The sequence below is a fragment of the Lindgomyces ingoldianus genome (genome assembly GCF_010093535.1).
Source record: "Lindgomyces ingoldianus strain ATCC 200398 unplaced genomic scaffold BDR25scaffold_1, whole genome shotgun sequence".
Lineage (NCBI taxonomy): Eukaryota > Fungi > Ascomycota > Dothideomycetes > Pleosporales > Lindgomycetaceae > Lindgomyces > Lindgomyces ingoldianus.
Genome location: NW_022985162.1, coordinates 2,579,469 through 2,602,033, shown reverse-complemented (window position 1 = coordinate 2,602,033; position 22,565 = coordinate 2,579,469). Strand labels below are relative to the sequence as shown.

Here is a 22,565-nt window from a genome sequence, read left to right as displayed (position 1 = left end):
TGAGGTAGCGGGGAGGACATTTAATGGGGCTTCTTCTAAACAAGAGTGGCGCGCTGGAAGCGGAATGAGAATGTAGGTACATACATAGCCGGTTCATTCGTTGCTCTATCATCATACACATAACCAGGTCTCCATCTCCAGCGATGACAGTAAGCTTTTCCGTAGCATAAGATTGCTTCAACCAAGTTTCTATGTCTTTTTTTTGTGAAATCTAGGTAATGTGAGTAGGGGAGATGGTTCATTTATACACGGGGACTCCTCTGTGTGCCCTTTTTGGAGGCATAGACAGCTCAACCTATCGCTCTAAGTCACTTCGTCATCTTGCACTAGATCCAAATCCAAATCCCGAATCTCCCGGAAAGCTCCCATCCAGCACTCCAATCCCGGCCGTGACCAGGCTATCAAATTGACCCCAGCTCGTCAGGTCGGCCATGATACTACTTGTCGGGATCATATTGAACACTGCACTTTCTGGCGTTGGGGGGATATTCCCTCCATAAGAAAAGGTGGCAGCAAATCCTGCACTAGCATCGCTTTTTGGGGTCGATGACGAGATTGGCATGCCAGCCGAGACAGTTGGCAAGCTCAACTGATCGGATTGAGCAGCGGGTGAACCAGCTAGGGCGGGCCGGTTTTGTTGATTTGTTTGACGGGTTGCTTCTAGACGCAATTCTTCAAGAACAAGACAGTACCGTTTTGACAAGCAATCTGTCTCTGAGATAGATGAAAGCTGGGCTTGGCAGCGCTGGCCAGCGGCGAAATATCCCTCGCATTTCCCTGGCTCGACGAAGTGCTGCTGGATGCGGTATATGTAGATCACGACGACGGCGCAGAAAGCGTAATATTGTGTGAACCAGAAGGCGCGGAAGATCTGATTTCCTTGGAACAATTCATCAACAATACGGACCATGGCCATGGCAGCTTCCAGGCATTCTGCGATGTTTTGTGTGGTATCAATGTTGTTCATGCTCCCTGGCCGGTGGTCGTAGTACGCGAGGCTAGCAAAGTTGCTAAGCAAGAAAGGGCGTTGGACAAGAAGAATAGCATGGTGGTAAGCGAGGTTGAGGACATTGCGCTGGCGCTGGTAGAGTGGTATTAGCAGAGACGTATCAACGCCATCCGCGTCCAAGAAACGGGTTAGGTTTGCTCGCCACTCGCGGAGGTCTTTAGAATACTTTGTGGCGAGTTCGATCCGGAGAGGCATAGAGGGTGGACGGATAGGATACAAGTCGCGCAAGATCAAGCTCACAATGCGAGATATTCTGCAAGACTTAGTACCGAATTTGGTGAGGGGGGGCGTATGAAGCTTTTGTACTTAACATGTTCCACCGGCGCCATCATTACCGATTGGGTTTTGCTGGGCGAAGGATTGATGGACGTGGCATGTAGGTCATTGTCATTAACAATTGTTGGTAGCTCCTAGACTAAGTTAGCAGTAGGCTGATGCCAGACTTCCCGATCAATAAGAGTTCGAAGTAATTCCGGAACGCCGTAATACTACGTATTGGGATGCGTACCTGATCAATGTCTTCATCCTTGAAGGTCCTTGGTCTGCCAAGAGCTGCAGCAAGGTACTTATCCAAAGTATACGCACACCAGAACAAGCGTCTCCGGCTCTCTAGTTCGATATAATCTAAGGTACCTGACGGTTCGCATCTCCGTCCACGATGTAATCCTATTGCAAGGGCAAGGTGCGCCATTGTTCCAAAAAGGCTCCAGCAGTGGTTGATGCGTGATTGCGTAAGAAGGTAGAAACACTGTCCCAATCTCGCCTGCACACTCGCCAAACGGATTGCTCCACGCTCTTTGGAAAGTTGGTGGTCTGCTGCAAAGAAATATCGCGCACTAAACGTGTTCAGTGTGGAAAGTCCACATGGTTGAGCAGGAATTCTACCTTGTATCTGTACTACCTGTTTTACTCCCGGGTGGCATATAGGCTTGAGCCTGTGCAAAGATAATTAGAAGGAGAGCCGTCTTCGCTGGTGCATCCTCCTTATTCCGCATATCACCCATGGTTTCATAGAACTCCTGGAGCATCTTCTCAATTGAAGGTCGATGTAAGAAGCGGTGGGTCGGGGAAGCAAAGTCAAAGTATCTTTCCACAAGGCGTTGGGCATCAGCCTTCGGGGGTAAGACAAAGAACGTGGGATCGAACTCAGGCAAAGGAGCATCGCCGAAGGTAAATATTGACGATTCATGAGATAGAGAACTGTTTTGATGTAATCTTCTCTGAATTCGTAGAAGAAAAGATACCCCTGAAGCAGGCCCAACGTAATGGCCTTGTTGATCTGTCTGCGCCGGCTCGGGTGATGACCTTGAAGGTGGATCCCGATTAGGGTCATCTGGAACAGTGAGCCTGTCTACTTTGATAAAGGGCTCCGTGGTGTTCGGGCGATCCAGAACTGTATTCGGCACAGGTAGCTGCAGTGATGTATTTGGTGAACTCGTCATGGATGTGTCTAGAGCGGAACCTTGAGTAGGCATTGATAGCCTTGGTCCAGTACTTGCAGTGATTGCAGCCTCATCAACGATGACGGACGGCAATCTTCCTCTCGTATATGAGGCAGTGAACTCGCATGGAAGTCCAGTGCGCAAGCATAGCGTGCATGGGCACCGGCCAGTACACCGGGTCTTCTTCCTGAATGTGCCTTAGCACATGCAAATGCAAGTAGAACGAGCTGTAAAGGTCCGGGTGCTTATGATTCCCGCGACACTTACTTCTTGCATCTATCACAAGCCCTGCTTACACGACTCCTCTCTCTTTCTTCTTTCCGACGTTTCGTGGATGGAGACTTTGGCTCTCTGGGAGCTACATCTAGCGGCGCTGTGGTTTCCGTCGGGTTTCCCGTGACGTGGACCCATTCGGTCGAAGGCGGCGTATTATTTTCCATGGAGTCAGAAGCCAGGTGTTAGGAATCGTAGTGCGTTATGGAAAAGCAGCATTTCAAGCAATTAGAGAGGGGTTTTTAGTCGGTCCAGCCGGAAAAGTTTCGATGAAAGCTGGGGTGCATAAGCCGAAGCGTGGCTTGTGCTACATTCACTCCGCTCGTCAATTACCCCACATCGGGGGCTCGGATAAGGCTGCGGCTTCCGAAGATCCCGAACGGAGTTAACCTAACGCCACAGCTGCAGCCCACTGTATCGCAGATGCCTTCACCATTCTTCGTCTGTGTCTCTATTCTTCTTAAAGAGCTCTTGAGAACTCTCATAGCTGATCGATGACACTAGACTGAATTAACTTTAGAGTCGTTCATCTGTCGGCTTGCCTCTCGAGTTTGCTGTTAGCTGTAACGGAACAGCTAAACGAGTCCTGAGATACTGTGCTCACTCCAGAGCGCTCGAGCTACACATGAGATTTGGGTATTGTCCCTTTAGCACATCTTGCTGAACTGCCTTGACTGCCCCGCTAAGTACTCTTACTCTGCCACGGCCTCCTTCCCAAGGAAGTTCATTCTCAACGAGACCTTTAAGGTCTTATCTAGAGAGAACTTCATTTGATTGTCGCCTAAGGCTACATATGAAATAGGAGGACATGACAAAGGATTTCCGAACTTCACTGCTCATCGTCAGAGATAGAGTCCAAATAAAGAAAATTCGCGAGTCTATTAAATTCCATTTTTCTTTGAAAAACTTGTTTTACTCTACCACTCTCTTACCTCCCCACCGGGTCCAATGAATCCCGGCGAAACCCAAGCCTTAGCTCCTTTCGACAATTCTCTAACCATAGCCTCATTGACCTCAATCCCTAATCCTGGCTCCTTCGTCAAGTCAATGTATCCCTCCTTAACCACCCAGACCTCAGGATTATGAATATAACTCGTCAAATCTTGTCCACCTACATTGTAATGAATCCCTAAGCTCATCTCCTGAATCGCAAAGTTCGCACTCGTGGCATCAACCTGCACACATGCGGCAAGCGCTATCGGCCCCAAAGGACAATGCGGCGCAAGTGCGACATCATATGCTTCGCACATTGCGGCAATGCGCTTCATTTCTGAGATCCCGCCACAGTGCGAGATATCTGGTTGCAGGATGTCAACGCAGCCGCTTTCGAGGAAGGGCCGCACATCCCAGCGGGAGTGGAGACGCTCGCCTAGAGCGATGGGGATAGAGGTTTGTTGAGAGAGGGCCTTGAGGCCTCCGATGTGTTCAGAGAGAAGGGGCTCTTCGATGAAAAGCGGGTGGTGGGGTTGGAGCGCTGCGGCCAGTTGTTTTGCCATCGGCTTATGGACTCTTCCGTGGAAATCGATGCCTGCATCCATTCCAGCCTCCTTAACAGTCTTTAGTCGCTCAACGCAATCGTACATTGCGGAGGGCGAGTCGAGCCAGCCGAGGTCTTCGGTACCATTCATTTTTACGCAGTTAAAGCCTTGGTCTTTGCGGGCGAGTCTGAAGGAGCTCAGCCAGGAACCTAGATATAAGGGCTGGTACTCACGCTTGCGATTTTACGTCTGAAGGCCGATCTCCCCCTATCCAGGCATACACCTTGAGTTTGTCCCGTACCTTCCCTCCTAGTAATTGGTAGATCGGTACCCCTAATTTCCTGGCTTTCAGGTCCCAGAGGGCAATATCAATTCCTGCTAAAGCACTCATAAAAACGGGACCACCTCTGTAGAAGCTTGTCCGCCATGACATCTGCCATATATGTTCGATATCACTGCAAATTGTAAGCTATCCCATTCGAAGCATGATCGAAGTAGATTTGAGGTGTGTATACTCTGCTTCAAATCCGACATATCTCTCAATCCAAGCATCTAGACAGCCTTCTACGGCCTGAGTGTGACCTTCAAGTGAGGCTTCTCCCCAGCCAAAGTTGCCTGCTTCGTCGACGATTTTGACGAAGACCCAGCGGGGGGGGACCCGGAAGTATTCGATGCTTGCTATCTTCCCCATTCCCTACGGTGAATATGAGAGTGTTTTTGGAAGAATAAGGAGTAATACTACTGAGGTTCGCTCTTGCAGGAGGAGCTATGAATCATCGGTGAATGAAAGGAACGCTGAATACCCGGTGCAATCGGCCCCGAAAGGCGAACAGTGGTCAACAGAAACGGCAATCGGCGGCTCAGAGCGAAGGGTTCCTGGGCTTTCCAAGAGTATTTGCTACATCCAAAAACTTTGGAGATGTTGAATCTAATCCGAAGTCGGCGCGGGGTCAAGATGTTGAATAAATGCTCCACTTTACACATCAAGCTTCGGGAATTCGGTGGATATACACCGAGGCGGCAGACAATAAGTTTCGCATATCTCGGAATGCTTCCTCGAAACTTCAATCTTCAAAGGCCCTATTTTGCGAAGGTTTATGAAGGTTCACGGTCTCCAAACATCGAACTAAGCCACCCCTGATAAGCACGAGCCACAGAATGATCGCATCACCACCCACAGGGGTTTTCGTCCCAGTCCCGACCTTCTTCAAACCTGCATCCGCGACCAATACCCTCCAACCTGTCATAGACGTCGAGACACAGGTCACTCACAGCATTCATCTCGCTAAAAATGGCATTCGCGGTCTTGTGCTGCTTGGTTCGACGGGTGAAGCAATCCATATGTCGCGACAAGAACGCTTCGACATGGTGTCTGGTGTTCGGAAAGGGCTGAACGATGCGGGGTTCCCCGATTATCCCATTATGGCTGGAGTGTTGATTAATAGTGTGGATGAAGTGTTGGAGTGGTTGCAGGATTTTAAGAAGGCAGGTGCGCAATGGGGATTAGTGCTTGCACCGGGTTATTTTGGGGCTGCGGCGAGCCAGGAGAACATCAGGGAGTGGTATACCGTGGTTGCGAATAATTCACCAATACCCATTCTAATGTCAGTGCCAAGGATAGACCGGCGTCGAAGGGAGTACTGATCGAAGATCACAGATACAACTACCCAGGTGTCACGAACAATGTGATGGTGACTCCCGAGACCTACTCCATCCTCGCTAAGCACCCCAATATCGTGGGCTGTAAAATGTCTCACGGAAACGTGTCGTATCATGTCCAAGTCTCGCTCGATCCTGATATCGATCATAACAAATTTAAAGTGTTCAGTGGCTTTGGGCAACAACTGGGGCCAATCGTTTTCTTCGGTGCGGCCGGAGTCATCGATGGCCTCGCAGCAATGTATCCAAAGACTGTGTCGCGGCTGATGGCCTTGTCTGAGAAGCGACCTATCGAACCGAAGGTACATGAGGAAATACAGAAGTTGCAGTACGTAGTGAGCACCGCAGAAGAGTTCATCGGAACGTGGGGAATTGTTGGTATCAAAGAAGGAGTTCAACGAGTCCTCGGAATGGGTACCCTTGAGGGCGGTAGGCTACCACTCAAGGGTAAACTGCCTGATGGAGAGTGGGGGAAATGGGATAAGACCATGTCGAGGATCCAGGAGATTGAAGGTTCACTCTAGACATACAATTACAGCACGACCGCAGTACGACCGCACATGGCAGAGTCTCCGCATGCAGTGATGATCCACCTTGAAATATTTCTCGGACAATAGTATGCCCGGTCCTTCGAAGAATTCACTACCTAGTTTCTCAGATTCAGACCACTCAGCCAATCTGATGCTAAAAAGCACCACCGGAAGGGCGGTCGATTTTTATCCCAGACGATCACGCCGCCCTTTCAACAGGTGTCATCATCAGCGCGCTAAAGCCTCCGAAACCAACATCTATATGTCCCCACGTATACGGATTATCCTCCAGTCATCTTTCGCCCAGCTGACAAACCCAATTCCAACACAAGCCGTGGCGCGTGCACTATGCAAACACCCTTGCCAAGAGCACGTCCCAAAATTGCTTGTATCTGAATAGCGTTGAACTGTGCACGGACAGAAATTTCCTATCTCAAAGGGATGAAACTTTAATGACCACCAAGTACGAACTGCTAGCCAGACGGCCTGGAGGTTTGATGTGACGTGTCCAGAGCACTTCGGAGTTGAACAGATGCCGATAAATCCACTTGAGATCAACGGACCATAAAAGAAGGCGTAGGTACCAGGAAAAGGAAGATACAGGTGCCCCTCGATCATACAACTCGTCGCAAGGAATATAGCACGACAGCAGACTTCCCCTCTTAATCTTTCCCTGTCATTCAGTTCAAAAATCCTCCATTCATATCTTAGCCCCAAAGTCCAATCCGATCATAAGACTAGTTGCAATACGCCATGTCTGAATACCATACTACAGCTGCGAATCGGTTCGACACGTTTAACATCTACAGTACTTCCTATAAGAAGATTGGTGGCCATGAAATCGAAGTCAACGTCATCGTACCGAAAAATATCAAGCCAGGGAAGCATCCACTCATTGTCAAGTTCCATGGAGGAAGCCTAGTAAGTTGATCATACCTTCTAATCCATACCCGCTCCTGTCCAGTCAATCACTGCGACAACTCTTCGAAATGAAAAACCAGATGTCAAACAAAAATTAATACTTGGAAAGGTCACAGGCACTGCCCTCTTCCCAGATTGGTTTGCTGCTTTCTTCGTTCCTTTCATCCACCGCAATTGCGCCATAACCATCATGCCTAACTACCGCCTCCTCCCTGAGCATAGCGGAAAGGATATCCTGGAAGACCTATCCGACTTCTGGACTTGGTTCCAAACCTCCTTTCCCACATACCTTTCCTCCAAAGACCCGACCATCAGCCCAGACTTCAACCACCTCCTCGTGACCGGCGAAAGCGCTGGCGGCTACCTAGTCTTCCAATCTGCACTCACCACTCCGAAAAACTTCATCAAAGCGTGCATTGCACAATACCCCATGACCAACACCCCCTGCCTCTCCAAAGGCTCTATCCCAACAATATTCGGCCCGCTCCCTCCCCCATCCCTCATCGATGACCACCTCTCTACCATCACCCCAGGTACCACCATTACCAGCGCCATTCCACCCACCCGTATCCCGCTCTCCTTCGCGCTCTTCGCGCATGGCCGCTACGAGGAGTTTTTCGGAAAGGGGAAGGAGCTTTGGCCGATCACGGCAGTAGAAGGGGCAGCTTTTTTCCCGCCAAGTTTTATTATTCATGGAACGGAAGATGAGGCGGTGAGTGTGGAAGATAGTAAGGCCTTCGTGGAGAAGGTGGAGAGTGTTGTGGAAGGGGCGGAGATGAGACTAGCGACGAGACCTGGAAATCATGGGTTTGATGTTCAGTTGAGGGAAGAAGATGAGGGATGGTTGAAGGAAGGATTGGCGTGGGTTGAAGTGGCGTGGTTGGCTTGAGGGTAGAAGCACTGATTGTTTTGATTCTCTTTGTGAGTAATTGTATGTACTCGAGTTCTAGATTTTGTTGGTAAGTATTCTTCATAGAAGAGGTTCCATCTCAGCAATAATCTCTACTCTGTACTCTTCCTTCCCAGAAATATTAGTAGACAGTAGCCTGCCCACTATCCCCCCACGAAATTCACAACCAGTGAAGCTTATATTTCCCGATAAGAGAGGGAAGCGGAGCTAAAAAGCAAATATAAAAGGTCTGACCGTGAGCTGCCCGTGAATCATGCATCCTTCTGCTTCCCCGCATACATTCTGCCAACAACAAGCAATTCAACGGCTAAAATACCAAAATAGAAATGTCGGACTCCGATTCTATTCTATTCCCCTTCCTGAAATACCCAACGAACCGGAAAAGCCACTGTATCTGTATCTACTGCCAGCATATGACATGCTGCTCATTACTGTACTGCAGCTACGAGCGAGAAGTATCCTTGGTGAAGTTCTTCTCATGCAAATAACACAGAGCTCAATAAAAATTGGGATACCTAACATCAAGCAAAGGATGAAACCCCGAAAATGGACCCTGTGCCTGATAAGCAATATTAAAAAAAAAAAAATCTTACCTCGTGCTTAACGCCCGCAGGGCTTCCAACGGGCCGTACTACAGTCCGTACAAAGTGAACCGTAACGGTCACGTGTTCAGTACAAACGTACCGAGTTCGTGAGCTGTACTGTACAATTAATAATGCCCTAGGTACAGTACGTAGTACAGATTGTATTACCCTTTTAGGAAGTTTGTATAGGGGTTCTAGAGGGGTAGGAGGGCTCTAGCAAGCAGGAGGCCTACAGGCGCTTAAATCTCTTTCTAAGGGGTTTAATCTATCTATCTGCAGTCTGTTGTCTTAAAAATGCCTATTCTAGACCATTTTCTATTGCAGAGTTATCTATCCACGCCTCTTGCTGCCTTACCTTATCTAGTCCTATCTGCTTTTGTTACTAAGGAGAACTAGTTATTTTATAGTTAATTAGACCTTAATCTTACGTCTCTAGAGACCTATAGTCTTAGCTGTTTTAACTAAAGTACAGTGTACTTTAATTAAATAGTACTACTTGTACAGATCACGTGAGCTGTAACAGTTACAATATGTACGCCTACCTCTCCTCCTCCCTGTCGTACGAACGTACACAAAATCTCACCCGTACAGGCCTCAAAATCGCCCAATTGTACAGTACTACGCCTCGTTGGAAGCCCTGAACGCCCGCGTGTGTCCTGATATTTGTAAATACCGCAAATCGTGGCACTGGATTTGGATAAAAAACTAGCCTTAAATCTTCTCATGGATCGAAATTTGCAGAGCTTAAAAAAGCGAAATAGCACAAGTTCATTGTGAAACTAGGTGTAGCCAGGGAATCAACGTTAGGAAATAACAAAGCTAGCAGGAGATATCGCGGGCCTTGGAGCAACATAAAAGTTAGCCTTTCGTCACAGTCAGGAAACACTGTCGGTGACTACCGGAAAAACCCCCCCCACGATATAAAAACCCGAATGTTCTCTTCTTACACTCCACATCTAGAGACACCGCGTGATCTTGGCTCAAGAACTGGTCTGTTTCCCCGCATGATCATCAAAAATTGCGTTAGAGGTATTCTCATGTCGAGGAGAACGTCTCGCTAGAAGCTCAACCGTCTTCGCCCGATGGTGTTCGCGAGAGAGACAAGGGGTCTGGGCTGGAAATTTCGCTCTCCACCCTTTCTGGCTGGAAGTCTTCAGGAATATTGTCCATGTGGGGAATTTTCCCACTAACAAATTCCTTAGAGTTGATCTCGGCGGTAGAAAATGAAGTATACTGATATCTTCTGGGTTACGCCCAAGGATGAATTCGACAATCTAATGTTTCTTAATACCAGACGGCTTCGCGTTCCCGGCACTCAAAACCTATACAAAGGCCCTCAGGTCTCTAGGGCGAAACGAGTAGAGAATATCGATCATACCCTCTATGCCCGGAAGAATTTTAAAATAAATGACCAATACGTCACATCTATGGAGACCAAAAAACCTCCAGCGGCACATCAATGCTTGCCTGTTTCTAGGGACTAAAGACTTCTTTCCTTCCTACCTATGGTGCCGTGGACTACGGAAAAGAGAAAGAAACCGCATCGCATCCTTGGAATAACAAAAGACCGAGAAACAACTCATTTCTGCCTTTTTTATGATTATAAACGTTACACAAACTGTGTATCCTCTCTGGCAACATTAAAAGGAAACGTTAACATACTCTATGGTTCTCAGGCTGGCATTAGAATGAACAATAACAAGAACATTTATATTCTTCTGGGGACGGAAAACCACGGTTTTCAACCCCTAATTCCTGGTCTGGGGACACAAAGAAGGAGGGACATGCAGGTAATATCTTCTGCACCTTCTAAAAAAATTTGCGAGCATAGAAAAGTCCTGTCTCCCTTCAGCAGCGCCAAAATAACGATTAATATCAGTCATACGCCAGCAATAAAATTACAAAACATCGATAGCTCTTCCCTGACTAGGCGCTGGGAATGAAGATTCCTGCCGCCAGCCAAAATGTGCTGGTACCAAAAAGTCCTGCAAACTTTAAAAATGGCACCTTTTGACCCTAACTTTGCATCTTAGGACCAAAGAAATTCTTACAATCATCTACATGTCTTGTTGCTGGAAGCTTCAAGCGGCTGAGTGATCATATCACATGCAGCATCACGATTACTCGCATAGCTTAGTACAGGACGACAAACATACACAATGAGTGGATGAAGATATCTATGGAGTTCTCTCCTATCATCGGCCGACACGCACGTCGAGGCTAGGGAAGGCTACCTGCTCGATCTAGGATCGCTTGAATACGCTGGTATTGTCCTCCGCGCCCGACCACCCTCATGCCTTTCTCTTCTCCCCTACTGACCTAACCCCATCTACCCCTCCTCTTTCAAATCGTCTCCCTTCTACTCTACACCACCCAACTGTTGTACCAATACAAACATTCTGAGGCAGGCTGAACTTGAACTTCCGCTATCAGGACGTTCAACCCAATAAATGCCAATAACTCAAGCAGCATCTGTGCCGCGGGGCACTGAGGAAAGCATCGGGTGAGCAATCCTAGCCGCAATGCGTTCTCACATTCCAATCTAAACCAAATAGAGAACTCCCATGCAACCGACCGAGAGACCCCGACCCTGTCCATAAAAAAGCAATAAAAAAAGTGTGCCACTCCTGGGTATGCGTGTATGTTGAATCGATATTTTGGTGACGAGTGTCCGTCTGGAGAGTTGATGATGAATGATGGCATGTGGTGTGATGTGATGTGTGATGTGATGTGGGATTGACAATGCATCCGATCCGATCGATAACGATCTCTATCCCGAAATCCCAGGGCCAATCCAATCAAGTGTTGTGTTCAGACAGAGAGACAGACATGGAAAAGAAATTTCCAAAAGGAGCGTCGTGAGGCCCACCAAATTCGGCGAAAGTCCTCCAATCAATAGGCAGAAAATGAGGATCCAAATAGTCCTCCCTCAGCATTAAACCTTAACTAAACACCTCGCTGAAGCGCTCGCATGGAGATGGAAACCACGATCAATGACAAAAAACACTCCAGTGGAGATATAAAGGTGATACAAACAATGGGGATTGCGAAGTAAAAATATTCGTAAGGCTGGTGAGCCCAGATAAAGGTCCGCGATTCTTCGCTTGACCGGTCTATAGTCGTAAATCCGTGTGTATGAGGGGTATCTGATTTTGGGAATTTTTCTTGGGGCTTGCCAATTTTATCCACTCGGTCCAATCCAGTACAATGATAAGGAAATGGTTACGACTCTCAAATGAGAAGGGGGCGTCCTCGGACATGGTATCGTCCTAAGGGCTTTGATGATACAGGTTTTGGTGACAAGGTTCGAGAATCAAGCTCCACCGAGAGAGCCTTGACCTTCTTCTTCTCCTGGTCGGGGTCGTAGTAATACGATGCGGTGATAGGTATGGTGTGTTCTCGGGTGCTGAGCGGGAGTTGGTATTTGAATACGCCTCTGACAATGAGTTCAAAAGGATATTGTAGGACCTCCTCCCACCGTTCTGTCCCTCCAGCTTCAGTTTTATTTCCCGGTTTGGTGACACGCAATTCGCCCAATGATTCGGCCATATTCCGCTTGAGGAACGAGCCATCGAAATTGAGGGGTGAATCGAAATGAAAGATGCGACCTAGTAGCATGATCCTGGGCTCTCCAACTTCCGGATCCGAGATTGGATCTGTGCCTTCGTCAATCCCGTTAGTGATGTGAACACTCTCCTCGGTAGTTGACTCTGCGGGAACGGTAGGAAGCGGATGCCAATTTTCTTTGTTGCGGTGGTTGCCGCCGTGCTCCCGCCACCACTTGTCGGAGCCAACATGCTTACTCTTGGCAAAGATGTTGACATCCATGTCTGCAATCGTAACGCCGATGATATTCGGGTTTATAGCATCAACCACAAGATCCAGCATGATTTCTTCCTGACTGGCAATTACATTTTGGATCTCGCGGACTTTGACGTCGTACAGCGGCTTGGTCGAAGCAAAGACCAACCCCACAGCGCTAAAGATCAAGACGAGGACGAGAATGGAAAGTACGAGGCAGCCGGCAAACCTCCTGCACCATCCGCCGTTGCGACGGTGCTGTCGCTCGTGGGGCCGGAAACCGCTGTTGGGTCGCCGAGGTGTTCGGGCACGCCCGTTGCGACCAGATATAAGTGGCGTTCGCTCGTCATCGGCTGCATGTTCGGCATCCAAATCGTAAGCAGAAAATTCGCCATTTTTCTTGGCGCCGTTGCCATTCCCTATCCGCAAGTTGTGGAATTTCGGGCTACTCGGTTGCGAACTTTGGCGCGAAGAAGGGTTTCGTGCTCGCGAGGGCTGAGCGAATGAAGAGTCGCTATCAATGACATGGTTGAGCGTGCCTCGTCCATGCCCATGACGGCTAATGTGGTGATGGTGGCTGCCTCCACTGACTCTCCCCGATCCGATTCGATTGGTTCCTTCACCACGGTCAATCGCATCAGGGTCGGAAATCGGGTTATTGTATGAGTGTGTCGCGAACTTCATACTAGTTTTCTTGTTTGGATTTCTATTCGCCTCACTTCGAAGCACTGCTCTGGGATCGACGAGACTGTTTATAGAAGTCATGCTCGGAGTCCTAGAATGATGGTGTCGAGCTCGGGTATCAGGGTTAGATTCATAGACGAAAGTCTCGTCAGAGTCTGAGGATTCCGCTTCATCTACAGCGCTGGCGACCTTCTTTTCAAACACATCTGCTTTGGAAGAAGCTTTACGCAAGCTAGAATTAGTACTTGTATATAAATATATTAAAGAGGGGGAACGAATAGAAGGCCTCCGCATCGCCATCTCTGGGCTCGGGGGTGACATTGTGGCTGTCGACCGCCGGTCATCGCACGAACGATACGAGACTGGACTCCCAGAGAAGGACGATGCGGCGGTGTTGTCTGGCCGACTTGGGTGGTGATGGTGATATGAAATATGAGCACGAGGCGACATACCAGTACCAGAATTGATTGAAGGTGCTTTCCGCTTTGGCTTTGATTTTTCTTTTTTTGGCCGAATTGTCTCATTACTTGGCTTCAGGCGCAGGCTGCCGTCTCCGCGGCCGGACGCCGAGCGCTCTTGATTGCTTATCGATGCTTGTGCAATCGATGGTACCGTCTCTGTCTCTACCGTCATGTTCCGCGTAGGCGCTTCGGTACGAGACTTGATGGTGGAGAGGGAGGAAAACGAGGCTTTGGAGGGGAGGACGTTGGAGCGCTGGGTGGAGGCGGATCGCTGCTCTTGCATCTTGCCTTTGTTGTCAACCTTGTTGATTCCGCCGTCGCTGCCGCTCTCGGGGTGGCGAGTGTTCTTCGCGCTGAGGTCTTCAGTGATTTTAGACGTCGTGACGTCATTTCGTTCGTCGTCGGACGACTTGCGGGATTGCGTGCTGCTGTGCAGACTGTATTCGTCAGCATAGAAGAGCGATAACGGGCTTTCCCTGCTCGGTGATGTAGCTATGGCGTTGGACACGGCCGAGCGGCGCAGGGACCGACTCCGCTGAGGAGAGTTGTACCTCGGTGGGTCCAAACCGTCAAAGCCCGGCGATGTAGGCAGGCTCGCTTCTTGGACAGTCTCTAGCTTCGGAGCTGCACCGCTGGCACCTCGCGACGAAACTTTCATGCTCAATGCGGGCTCTTCAGGATCGCTGGCTATGCCCTCATCCTTCACCGGTATCCGTGACGCAGGTGCTGGCGAAGAACTTTGCACGACGATTGAGGGTGTGGACGAGGATTCAGCCTTCTTTGGCTGGGTGCGCAGCGAGTTTTGACGTGAGCGCGAGCGAGAATCTGGGGCGGGTGGGGGTGACTTTAATCGTGGCGAGATAGGCCAATGGGGCGTGCTCTCCCCAGATGTCGTGCCTGACGCAGGCTTCAAGGGTCGGGGGACGCGTGAGGGTTCCTGGGAGGATGTGGATGAAGATGTTGGGGGTAACTGGGGGATGTTGGCGGATGACAATGCTCGCTGTATGGCTGCGGCAGAAGGTATCGTGGTGCTTGAACCCGCAAGACTGGGGCCTCTGCTAGGACTCACGTCTGCACTGCTCTTTCGCGATCGCAGACCTGACTTTGGCAGCGGGCCAGACGCTGATTGCTGGCGGTGCGGCGGGCGTGCAGGCGAGGTGTCTCGTGAGGACAGCGGCGAGTTAGCCGTCGACGGCGAGCCGGACACATTCAAAGAGCGTGATCCGTTGAGCGTTTGGTATCGCATGGCGGGCTGGGTGCCGCTGTCGGACGCAGATGCAGGTGGCTGGGCCTTATTCGTTGAGGTATCGCGGAGAGAAGCCATCGGAGGCTGCGGGGAGCTGCTGTTCGCTGCCGGCTCTGCAGACTCTGGGACGCCGGTAATGGAGCGAAAGGAGTCGTCGTGGGAAAAGGTCATGGTGAGTGTTCCTGGGGCGTGGGGGCTTGGGGCGACTGTGGCATGCTGGGTGTGAGTCGCTGGAGGAGAGCCTGGGTAACAGTGAGGTCCGGGACACGCAGCGACGTTGCCAGCCGAACAGTGGCGGTCAAAATAGATGAACTGAGCCCGCTCTCGACGCGGCGCGAGGTCGTTGGACAGATGCTAGGCGGGTGTATTTCGCCGGCGAAGGAGAGTGCCTGTGGCGCACGGCACACGGGCACATCTGCTGGCGACGGGAGGCGAGATGTGATGTTGTTGGGGGAGGAGAGCGACGAGGACGACACTGGAGAGTCCTGGTGTGGCTCGGTCACGGAAGGACGGGCGGTACCGAGGATGGATGCTGACCCACTGCCGCTCCTCCAGGCACAAAATACACGACACGCTGACCAGCGCAGACCACAGCGCCTGCATATCTGCACTGCCAGCTCAGGCTCATGTCTTTTGCGGTCCGTGAAGTACCGTGTGGGGAGTCAGCTGAGATGGGCTCACGCCGCATGTCATCGCTGAAGAAGCCCGCGAGAAGGCTTCTGCTCCTCTTTCGGTCCTCCAGCCCGGTCGCTCTCAAATTTACTGCTGCACTGCCTGATTCGATAGGGCTGGCGACGGCATGTCCATCTTGTGGCCGGCCGGGTAGCTTGCGCGGGATATGGAAGGGCATGTTCACTGCAGAAAGAAGCAACCTCGCGCCGCCAGGATCCACGACTCCGCGCACTCCATGTGCTCCAACGCACGCGCCCAAGGCCACAGAATGCGTTGAGAACTCGTGGGTCGAAGTGTCAATTCTCGTCGGGTTCCGGTCGTGAAATCCAGCTGTCCAACCGCTGAACCCCTTCCGCCCGGGTTGAACAGAGTCATCGTGACAAGTTGCACCAAGAAAAAGGCAAAGCTAACGTCAGGCTGACTCCCCTGCCGTCCGTCCGGAGTTATCGAGCCCGAGTACTCACTGCGAGTATCAACCAAGCCAATGGGGAATGGCCGGAGAACGCAGCCATTGATGAAGTCTACATCGCTGTCGAGACGTCCAAGTTGAGTTGGCGCAGAAGCCTTGATAAGCCTGCAACATTTCCAGGATCTGATTGGAAACACGTGCGGCAATGTATTTTGCTCGGTTCAGGACAATTACGAGCAGACTGCCCATTTTTGGCGTACGGATTTCCTATTGCAGAAGATAGATTTATAGTTTAGATTCCTTTCACGACTTAATATCAGCTGAGGGACAGATTCTACTCTTTTGCATCCAGCTGACCACTTGCCGCAGTCTACAGCAGGAATGACTTCTGGAGTTCTACAATGCATCTCTGAAGTAGCGTGGTAGCTTCATCCAGTGACGACACTCTTTTGAAGCTTGTCAGATCAGGATTGAGCGGGCGCGAAGATTGCATAATAACCCCTAGAATAACGTCATATTCCAGGTTTTCAGAGAGACAAGAGCATGGACGAAAAGCAAATATCAAAGCCATGGGAGGATGGATGTGAACAAAAATGTGTGGCACGGCCACGGACTTCGCCACACTGAGGCAATTCGCCTGTCTCACCTCAATGCGACCATGACGATTTCGCACCGATCAGTAACTCTTCCATACTAGCCATTCAACATTCTTTCATTTCGGTGCAAATTGATTTGGCCTCCAGCTACCTTCACTTCTACTTTCCTATTTCTTGAAACTTTACGGATAAGCGAAGGCACGCCTAAGCAGCGGGCTCACTCTTCTTGCGTATACCATCTCTCCAAGCACTGTCCGTCGCCATGACAAGGCTAAGGGGTGCGTGTTCCAAAATCACTGGAAAAATGCGGTCGGTAACGCAGCTGAGGTCTATCCCGAAGATACAGGCTCTTCATAAAGTGATGTCTAATGTTGCCTGCCCTACAACCTTGCCCAACTCTCCGATAGCCCCGAAACGACTCTTAAACATCCATACTGGTATCCTCGCATCTGGTAACAAGCCGAAGAAATATATCATTGTTTCTTATATTTCGGACCCGGCGTCACTGCCACAATATCCGAGGAAAATGCCAAGTCCCGCCTGTCCTGGAGACAACGAATGGAAGTACAAAACTGAAAACTTTGATCATTCCGTCGAGCTTTCCTGAAAAGGCATGAAATCTGGGCTTTTCCTGCACATTCGAGAACAACTGGCTCATGGAAGTTGATCCCGAATTCGAGACCAAGGCCGCAAACTGGCGCACTCCTACTTCCCCAACGCAAAATCGCTCACGCAAGCAAACTACTTTCGCGAAGTATGCAGTATCCCCTGTGTCGAAGCTGCTGGTCGTTGCCTTAAAAACATTTGGATGAATAGCCTTTGCATTAACCAGGTCGACCCGAAGGATGTTGCCGACCATGTTCCTTCACTAGCAGACTACAATCCATCAACAGAGACGTGTGTGGTGGAGTCTTACCTAATTCGGCGTCGAGTAGCTCATAAAATTGACATTTGGGTCCGGGTGCGTTAAATCCATTAGTTCTTGCTCCATGGGAGTTGCGGAGTCCAAGAAGACCGATTAAGAAGATGGGGAAAGGAGCAACCTTCCGCACAGCGGACGGTTTTCGATTGACGACACTGACGCAAGGGGCAAGAATTTAAGTATGAACTACAAGAGGGCCAACTAGTAAGTGAGCGCTAGGATCCCATCTCCTAGAATCAATATCTGACACTCTCAGACTATTGGTAGTGTGGCTGGGGAGTCGAAGAACAACACTGCTATCGAGCGTGGTGTGGTCTCGCAGAAAAGATAGCTAGCTGGCTTGTCGGCTTTAACGAATCTCGGGTCTGGATATTCTAAGAGAGACATACCTAGCTTCAAAGCTAGCAGGTGTTCTTGCCATCATTACCCAAGAATACAACCTGCAAATTACACAGCTTATTATCCAAAACCTAACAAATCGCTGTTACAAGATTCTTCGGTTCCGGTACTTACGAAGTCTATATATAGGGCAGTTAGAACACCGGCTTCTTTTCCGACTTCCCCCTCACAACATTTCTGTGAACTAGACCTCTTCGAATGCTGCATTGAACCCCTATGGGTGTATAATACCATTCGAGATCAGATGCGCTCTTCGCTCTTCTGCCAAGATCTTGCGTACGATATCTCAGAGCTCTTCCCACCAATACCAAGTTGCTGTGACCGCTATAGCCTGTGGCCACAGTGTCCGCCTTAAGCCTCTCGGTTCGTTTATTCCGTGAGAGCGCGTAACAATGAAAGTTTCCGGAAAGAGGCTTTGCTTAAAACTGAGTAACTTGATATACTCACTCTTGCAGCTTGTGTTACAGAAAGTAAGACTACCCGAGGAGATTTCAGGATTCCTGCTGAGTTCTTGGGTCCGAAGCTCCCAAAGGAGCGCCCGTGGAAGGGTAAGCCAATAGCTCCTGCTAGCTCGTTGATAGAGGAAGGATTCGCCGCGAGGAGAAAGATTCTAAAAGCGACCATGAAGGGAAGACTTATCATGGTGTAGATTGTGGTTTGTATTAATATTTACTCAATTCCACATGAGAAATCACTGTCTGGTTCTTGCTTTTAAACCACAGCGAAATGTTTCGACCAACCTGGGACGGCAGAAATTATAACACATATTTCACAAGGTTATGGACGAGGTCTCCGGGCAGGAGATTTCGTAGTAACATAAGATTCCTTCTCCTATTGGTTCTACTTCCTTTCTTTCCAGGGTTTCCTATAATGCATCTGCATTTGTGAATTGCATTCGTGCCATGGAGATGGGCAAATACCTCGGCGATGCATAGCCACATCACTATACAAGTTCTCAGGGCCTATTAGTAAGAACCTTTACCGGCCCTCGCTTTAGCTAATGCATTAGCTCATCACAAGCATGATGGGATGGAGCATGTTTTTCTCGTCTACTCTATCAGTACTATCCAGTGGATTTTTCGTGCACTTATTTAGTTATACAGAAACATGTTTCCCACATTGTCCCACATTTCCAGCCTTCAAGGATCTAATTAGAAGTAGACAGGCCGAGTGATATACATTCTTGAACTCAGTAGCCTTTCTCACGTTAGACATACCATCACCTTTCCTCGAAATTGGCTTTACATAGCTAGTCAAGACTACGAGCAAATCCAAAGGTGATATTCCAACGCACAATATACAGAATTCGATTCAAGGAGTGGCTATAGAATTGCATCGATACCTATCTCTAGATAAGCGTGTAGTGGGGAATCCTTAACGAAGCTAAAACAATGCATCCCGGCCCATGACCGGTTAGGTACAAAATCATCACGAACCGACCGATTCCCCCCTCCACGGACGAATGCAGTCTCCACAGATTTACAACAGTTTCGAAGTTAGTAAATGCCCGTCATCCAGTCCCTCATTAACAAGACATACATCCTGTACCAACCCCGTTTTCGAGCCACTCTTCATACCCCTGACATGCGTCAAGAACTTGCTCTTATAATTGTTGCAACTGTGGACCGTCAGCAGAGAAGCTCTAATACGATCAAATGCGATTATTGCCCCGAAGATCTGCTCGCCGCCGGAACCGTTGGGCTGATGGACAACTTTGATGCCTGATAGAGTTACCTGTGTGTTGTAGATCTTGCCAGACGGAGAAGTGGCTCTTGCCGGCGTTTGTGCAGGCGATGTTGTCGTCGAAGGCACGTTATTTGCTTAACGACCGCAATACTCTCCACGACCACGACGACCCTCAACCGTACGAAGCACCTGCCCCACCTGCTCATGGGTCATTCAGGGTGGTGCTATCGACCGCCTGGCCGACAACATTACTTGTATCATGCCAACTAGCAGATCTACTTTAAGAAGAATTAAATGCACCAAGTGCTCGCAACACAAAGCTTAAAAACTCCATCTCTTAAGATACTTATGAAGACAAAACTACAGAGACTCTAAGAGCTGTCTATAATTGCGTCTAAACTGCTAAGTCGCTTGAGCTTTCCAAACACTTGAAAGACAACCACTTACCACATCATCTACCTACTCCTCTATCTACGATGTTGCATCAGATTGCAAGCGTAGAACTAGTTATCAAGCTTAAACTCAAGCTCTACGCGGAGCCTCTACTCACGAAACACCGCTGGAAATAATGAACTAAACACGTTGGAAACATTGGGCGAAACATCATTGGCAACAATGGACAAAACACTGTTGGAAACAGTGGACGAAACACTATTAGAAACAATGGATGATGAGCGGAAAGCTCACGCATGGCTACTACTGCCTCTATACTATGTCAACAGCTACTACGTTTCTACTATGTTCAAAGCTGAGAGGGTGTGTAAGCCCGAGGCTCTTCGATGTGCTACCCAACCAACCATGGGCGTGGCATCCTAACATATTACATAAACCACCTAGCTCTCCGGATCCTCTGTCCACAATACATCACTTCTCTCATGACTCACTCCCCCTGCAAGCTTACAGGTGGAGCAATGAACGGTCGACAAGAAAAGTTACAAGAACTACTAGCATTTTATTAAAATCGAAGTGGAAATGTTTTAACTAGAGCAGGCAGTGCTTCTCAACGCATCCATATGTCGCGGGTATAGCGTTTAGCTGCTGAAGTCAGAAATCACGTGAGTATTCTCACCCTGAATTATGTCGCCTTCCCGTGCACTTTGCATGTAGCAGATGCCTTTATTTCTTGCATTATGGATGCTGACTAAAGGGTGATATCGAATAAGGAAGGTGAAGTCGAGATTCTCCAGCTAGAAACGTGACTGATGACTCATTTCCCTACCCTGTCTTGAGTAAAGAGTCACCTAAGGCTCCCAAAGCTTCCGCATCTTGATTTCTCCTTCCCCAAACTAGTACCTCTCATCCTGATTGTGCTGAAATCCACCCCGTTAGACACGTTCTCTGAATTGAAAAGCGACATAAATAGCGTGCTCCGCGCAACTTCTGAACCTCCAAATGCCATCTAACCTCACCGTCTCCCCATTAACCCCTGAAGAGGCCCATCTCTACGTTTCTGTCCGCCATGAAACCTTCAGGCCCACCATAAACAAAATACTGTATTCCCGGGAACCCTCTCAGGCTACGCTCGATGGCGTCACCCAGGGAATTTGCACGGACATCGCTAAAGGCACCGCCCTATACATGAAGGTTACGGATGATGAAACTGGGGAGATGATTGCGGGTTCAAAGTGGGGATTTGTCCCGCCGAATTTGGTATGCGAAGACGGTCAAGGGGTGGGAGAAGGCGGAAACGAAATATTTAAGAGAAGGGAAAGAACGTGGGAAGAAGTTGAAGCCGGGTTGACGATCCCGACACCGTACGATGAGAGCAATGTCGGGGTCTGGAACAAGTTATTTACACTGCTGAATTCGAACAAGCGCGAGATAATGCAAACGCGTCCGTATTTGAGTCAGTACTCTCTCTCATATTCACAGAACCCCCACTTCCTAAACTCGTAAACGGCATATTTAGTTATGATTTGCAGCATGCTAAAGCCACTCCATTCACAGTCCTTGAAACACTGGTTACTCACCCATCGCACCACCGCCGCGGCGCAGGCGGAATGCTCGTCCAATGGGGCTGCGACCAGGCAGATACAAACGACTTGGAAGCATACTTGGAAGCGTCGCCAATGGGTGCTCCGTTGTACGAGCGTTTTGGCTTTCAACGCGTGAAGGATATTCAGCTTGACTTGCGGGAATTTGGCGGTGAGGTGTTTACGTTTATTGTAAGTAAATTCGCGTGAAAATTTGGGGATGCTGGCTAATTAATTTTTATAGATAATGGTACGACCTACGAGGGCTGTTCTGTGAACGGTTGTACAGCCTCTTGACGGGCCGTGGGCTCTTGGTTGTTGCTACCCCAGGCATTCCGTCTGCCTGTGATTGAATGGGAGGAAATATATTTCTTCTAGAATATGCAGTCTATGCCTCATACCTATGCATACTCTAAGAAATTTGCAAGCTTCTTCACGATCCCCTTTCGATGTGCTCATCCTTACTTCTAACCCAAGCTACCTTCCTATTATATCTTCAGAAAATTCTAAGACGTCTCACATTTTGCCTCTCTCCAAACACTTATCGCGCTCACCCACATCCCTTGCAGCCTTAGGACCCTCTCCCGGCTGCACTCACCATTTGTTTCCCATCCTATTGACCCCCATGATCAGTCACAAACACCCCAAACCATACCTATATTCACATTCTCTCTATTCAACCCACTCACCCTCGAACGATCTCCACACATTGCCACCCACATATCCCCTTCTATTCACCTCCCTCCAAACAGCCAATTCCACGTCCCCTTCAAGCACCGCACCGCCACTCATGGCATTCACATCCGCCTTGCACAATCCAATTACACTGCCTCCTCACAGCCCCTAAAACAAGTCCAATCCCCTCGCATATAATGCCTGTTTTATAATATCCCAACTCTCTCTCCATCCA

At 49.2% G+C, this 22,565-nt stretch overlaps 8 protein-coding genes across 8 annotated transcripts; 5 read left to right on the top strand and 3 right to left on the bottom strand.

The window, feature by feature from the left end:
* Positions 1-316: 316 nt before the first annotated feature.
* BDR25DRAFT_330733 (uncharacterized protein) lies at positions 317-4,893 on the bottom strand (the record flags this gene model as incomplete). The annotated part of the gene is made up of 8 exons (XM_033692559.1): positions 317-1,262; positions 1,316-1,419; positions 1,518-1,845; positions 1,895-2,491; positions 2,540-2,648; positions 3,665-4,389; positions 4,436-4,657; positions 4,718-4,893. 8 exons carry the CDS (start codon positions 4,891-4,893, stop codon positions 317-319), a joined length of 3,207 nt encoding a protein of 1,068 aa, XP_033555044.1.
* Positions 4,894-5,360: 467 nt separating this feature from the next.
* On the top strand, positions 5,361-6,385 carry BDR25DRAFT_276021 (aldolase; the record flags this gene model as incomplete). Its single annotated transcript, XM_033687531.1, has 2 exons — positions 5,361-5,806; positions 5,860-6,385. The coding sequence occupies 2 exons, from the start codon at positions 5,361-5,363 to the stop codon at positions 6,383-6,385; spliced, it is 972 nt and encodes a 323-aa protein (XP_033555043.1).
* Positions 6,386-6,901: 516 nt separating this feature from the next.
* BDR25DRAFT_276018 (alpha/beta-hydrolase) lies at positions 6,902-8,267 on the top strand. Its single transcript, XM_033687530.1, has 2 exons — positions 6,902-7,312; positions 7,422-8,267. The coding sequence occupies exons 1-2, from the start codon at positions 7,145-7,147 to the stop codon at positions 8,199-8,201; spliced, it is 948 nt and encodes a 315-aa protein (XP_033555042.1). The 5' UTR covers positions 6,902-7,144; the 3' UTR covers positions 8,202-8,267.
* A 208-nt stretch (positions 8,268-8,475) lies between these two features.
* On the top strand, positions 8,476-11,124 carry BDR25DRAFT_348457 (uncharacterized protein; the record flags this gene model as incomplete). The annotated part of the gene is made up of 12 exons (XM_033694416.1): positions 8,476-8,777; positions 8,836-8,913; positions 9,330-9,365; positions 9,398-9,487; positions 9,550-9,579; positions 9,654-9,796; positions 9,834-9,976; positions 10,027-10,275; positions 10,336-10,684; positions 10,737-10,788; positions 10,840-10,899; positions 10,980-11,124. 12 exons carry the CDS (start codon positions 8,476-8,478, stop codon positions 11,122-11,124), a joined length of 1,677 nt encoding a protein of 558 aa, XP_033555041.1.
* Positions 11,125-12,037: 913 nt separating this feature from the next.
* Positions 12,038-15,169, bottom strand: BDR25DRAFT_321281 (uncharacterized protein; the record flags this gene model as incomplete). The annotated part of the gene is made up of 8 exons (XM_033691955.1): positions 12,038-13,435; positions 13,469-13,497; positions 13,537-13,864; positions 13,904-13,914; positions 13,948-14,023; positions 14,054-14,098; positions 14,138-14,189; positions 14,304-15,169. 8 exons carry the CDS (start codon positions 15,167-15,169, stop codon positions 12,038-12,040), a joined length of 2,805 nt encoding a protein of 934 aa, XP_033555040.1.
* Positions 15,170-15,632: 463 nt separating this feature from the next.
* BDR25DRAFT_8774 (uncharacterized protein) lies at positions 15,633-16,221 on the top strand. The gene has a single exon (XM_033699184.1). The coding sequence runs from the start codon at positions 15,670-15,672 to the stop codon at positions 15,991-15,993; it is 324 nt and encodes a 107-aa protein (XP_033555039.1). The 5' UTR covers positions 15,633-15,669; the 3' UTR covers positions 15,994-16,221.
* Positions 16,222-17,177: 956 nt separating this feature from the next.
* BDR25DRAFT_308999 (uncharacterized protein) lies at positions 17,178-18,638 on the bottom strand (the record flags this gene model as incomplete). The annotated part of the gene is made up of 5 exons (XM_033691046.1): positions 17,178-17,416; positions 17,592-17,752; positions 17,987-18,037; positions 18,111-18,115; positions 18,444-18,638. 5 exons carry the CDS (start codon positions 18,636-18,638, stop codon positions 17,178-17,180), a joined length of 651 nt encoding a protein of 216 aa, XP_033555038.1.
* A 2,309-nt stretch (positions 18,639-20,947) lies between these two features.
* On the top strand, positions 20,948-22,079 carry BDR25DRAFT_276014 (uncharacterized protein). The gene is made up of 3 exons (XM_033687529.1): positions 20,948-21,528; positions 21,630-21,847; positions 21,900-22,079. Exons 1-3 carry the CDS (start codon positions 21,075-21,077, stop codon positions 21,930-21,932), a joined length of 705 nt encoding a protein of 234 aa, XP_033555037.1. The 5' UTR covers positions 20,948-21,074; the 3' UTR covers positions 21,933-22,079.
* The last annotated feature ends 486 nt before the right edge of the window (positions 22,080-22,565 follow it).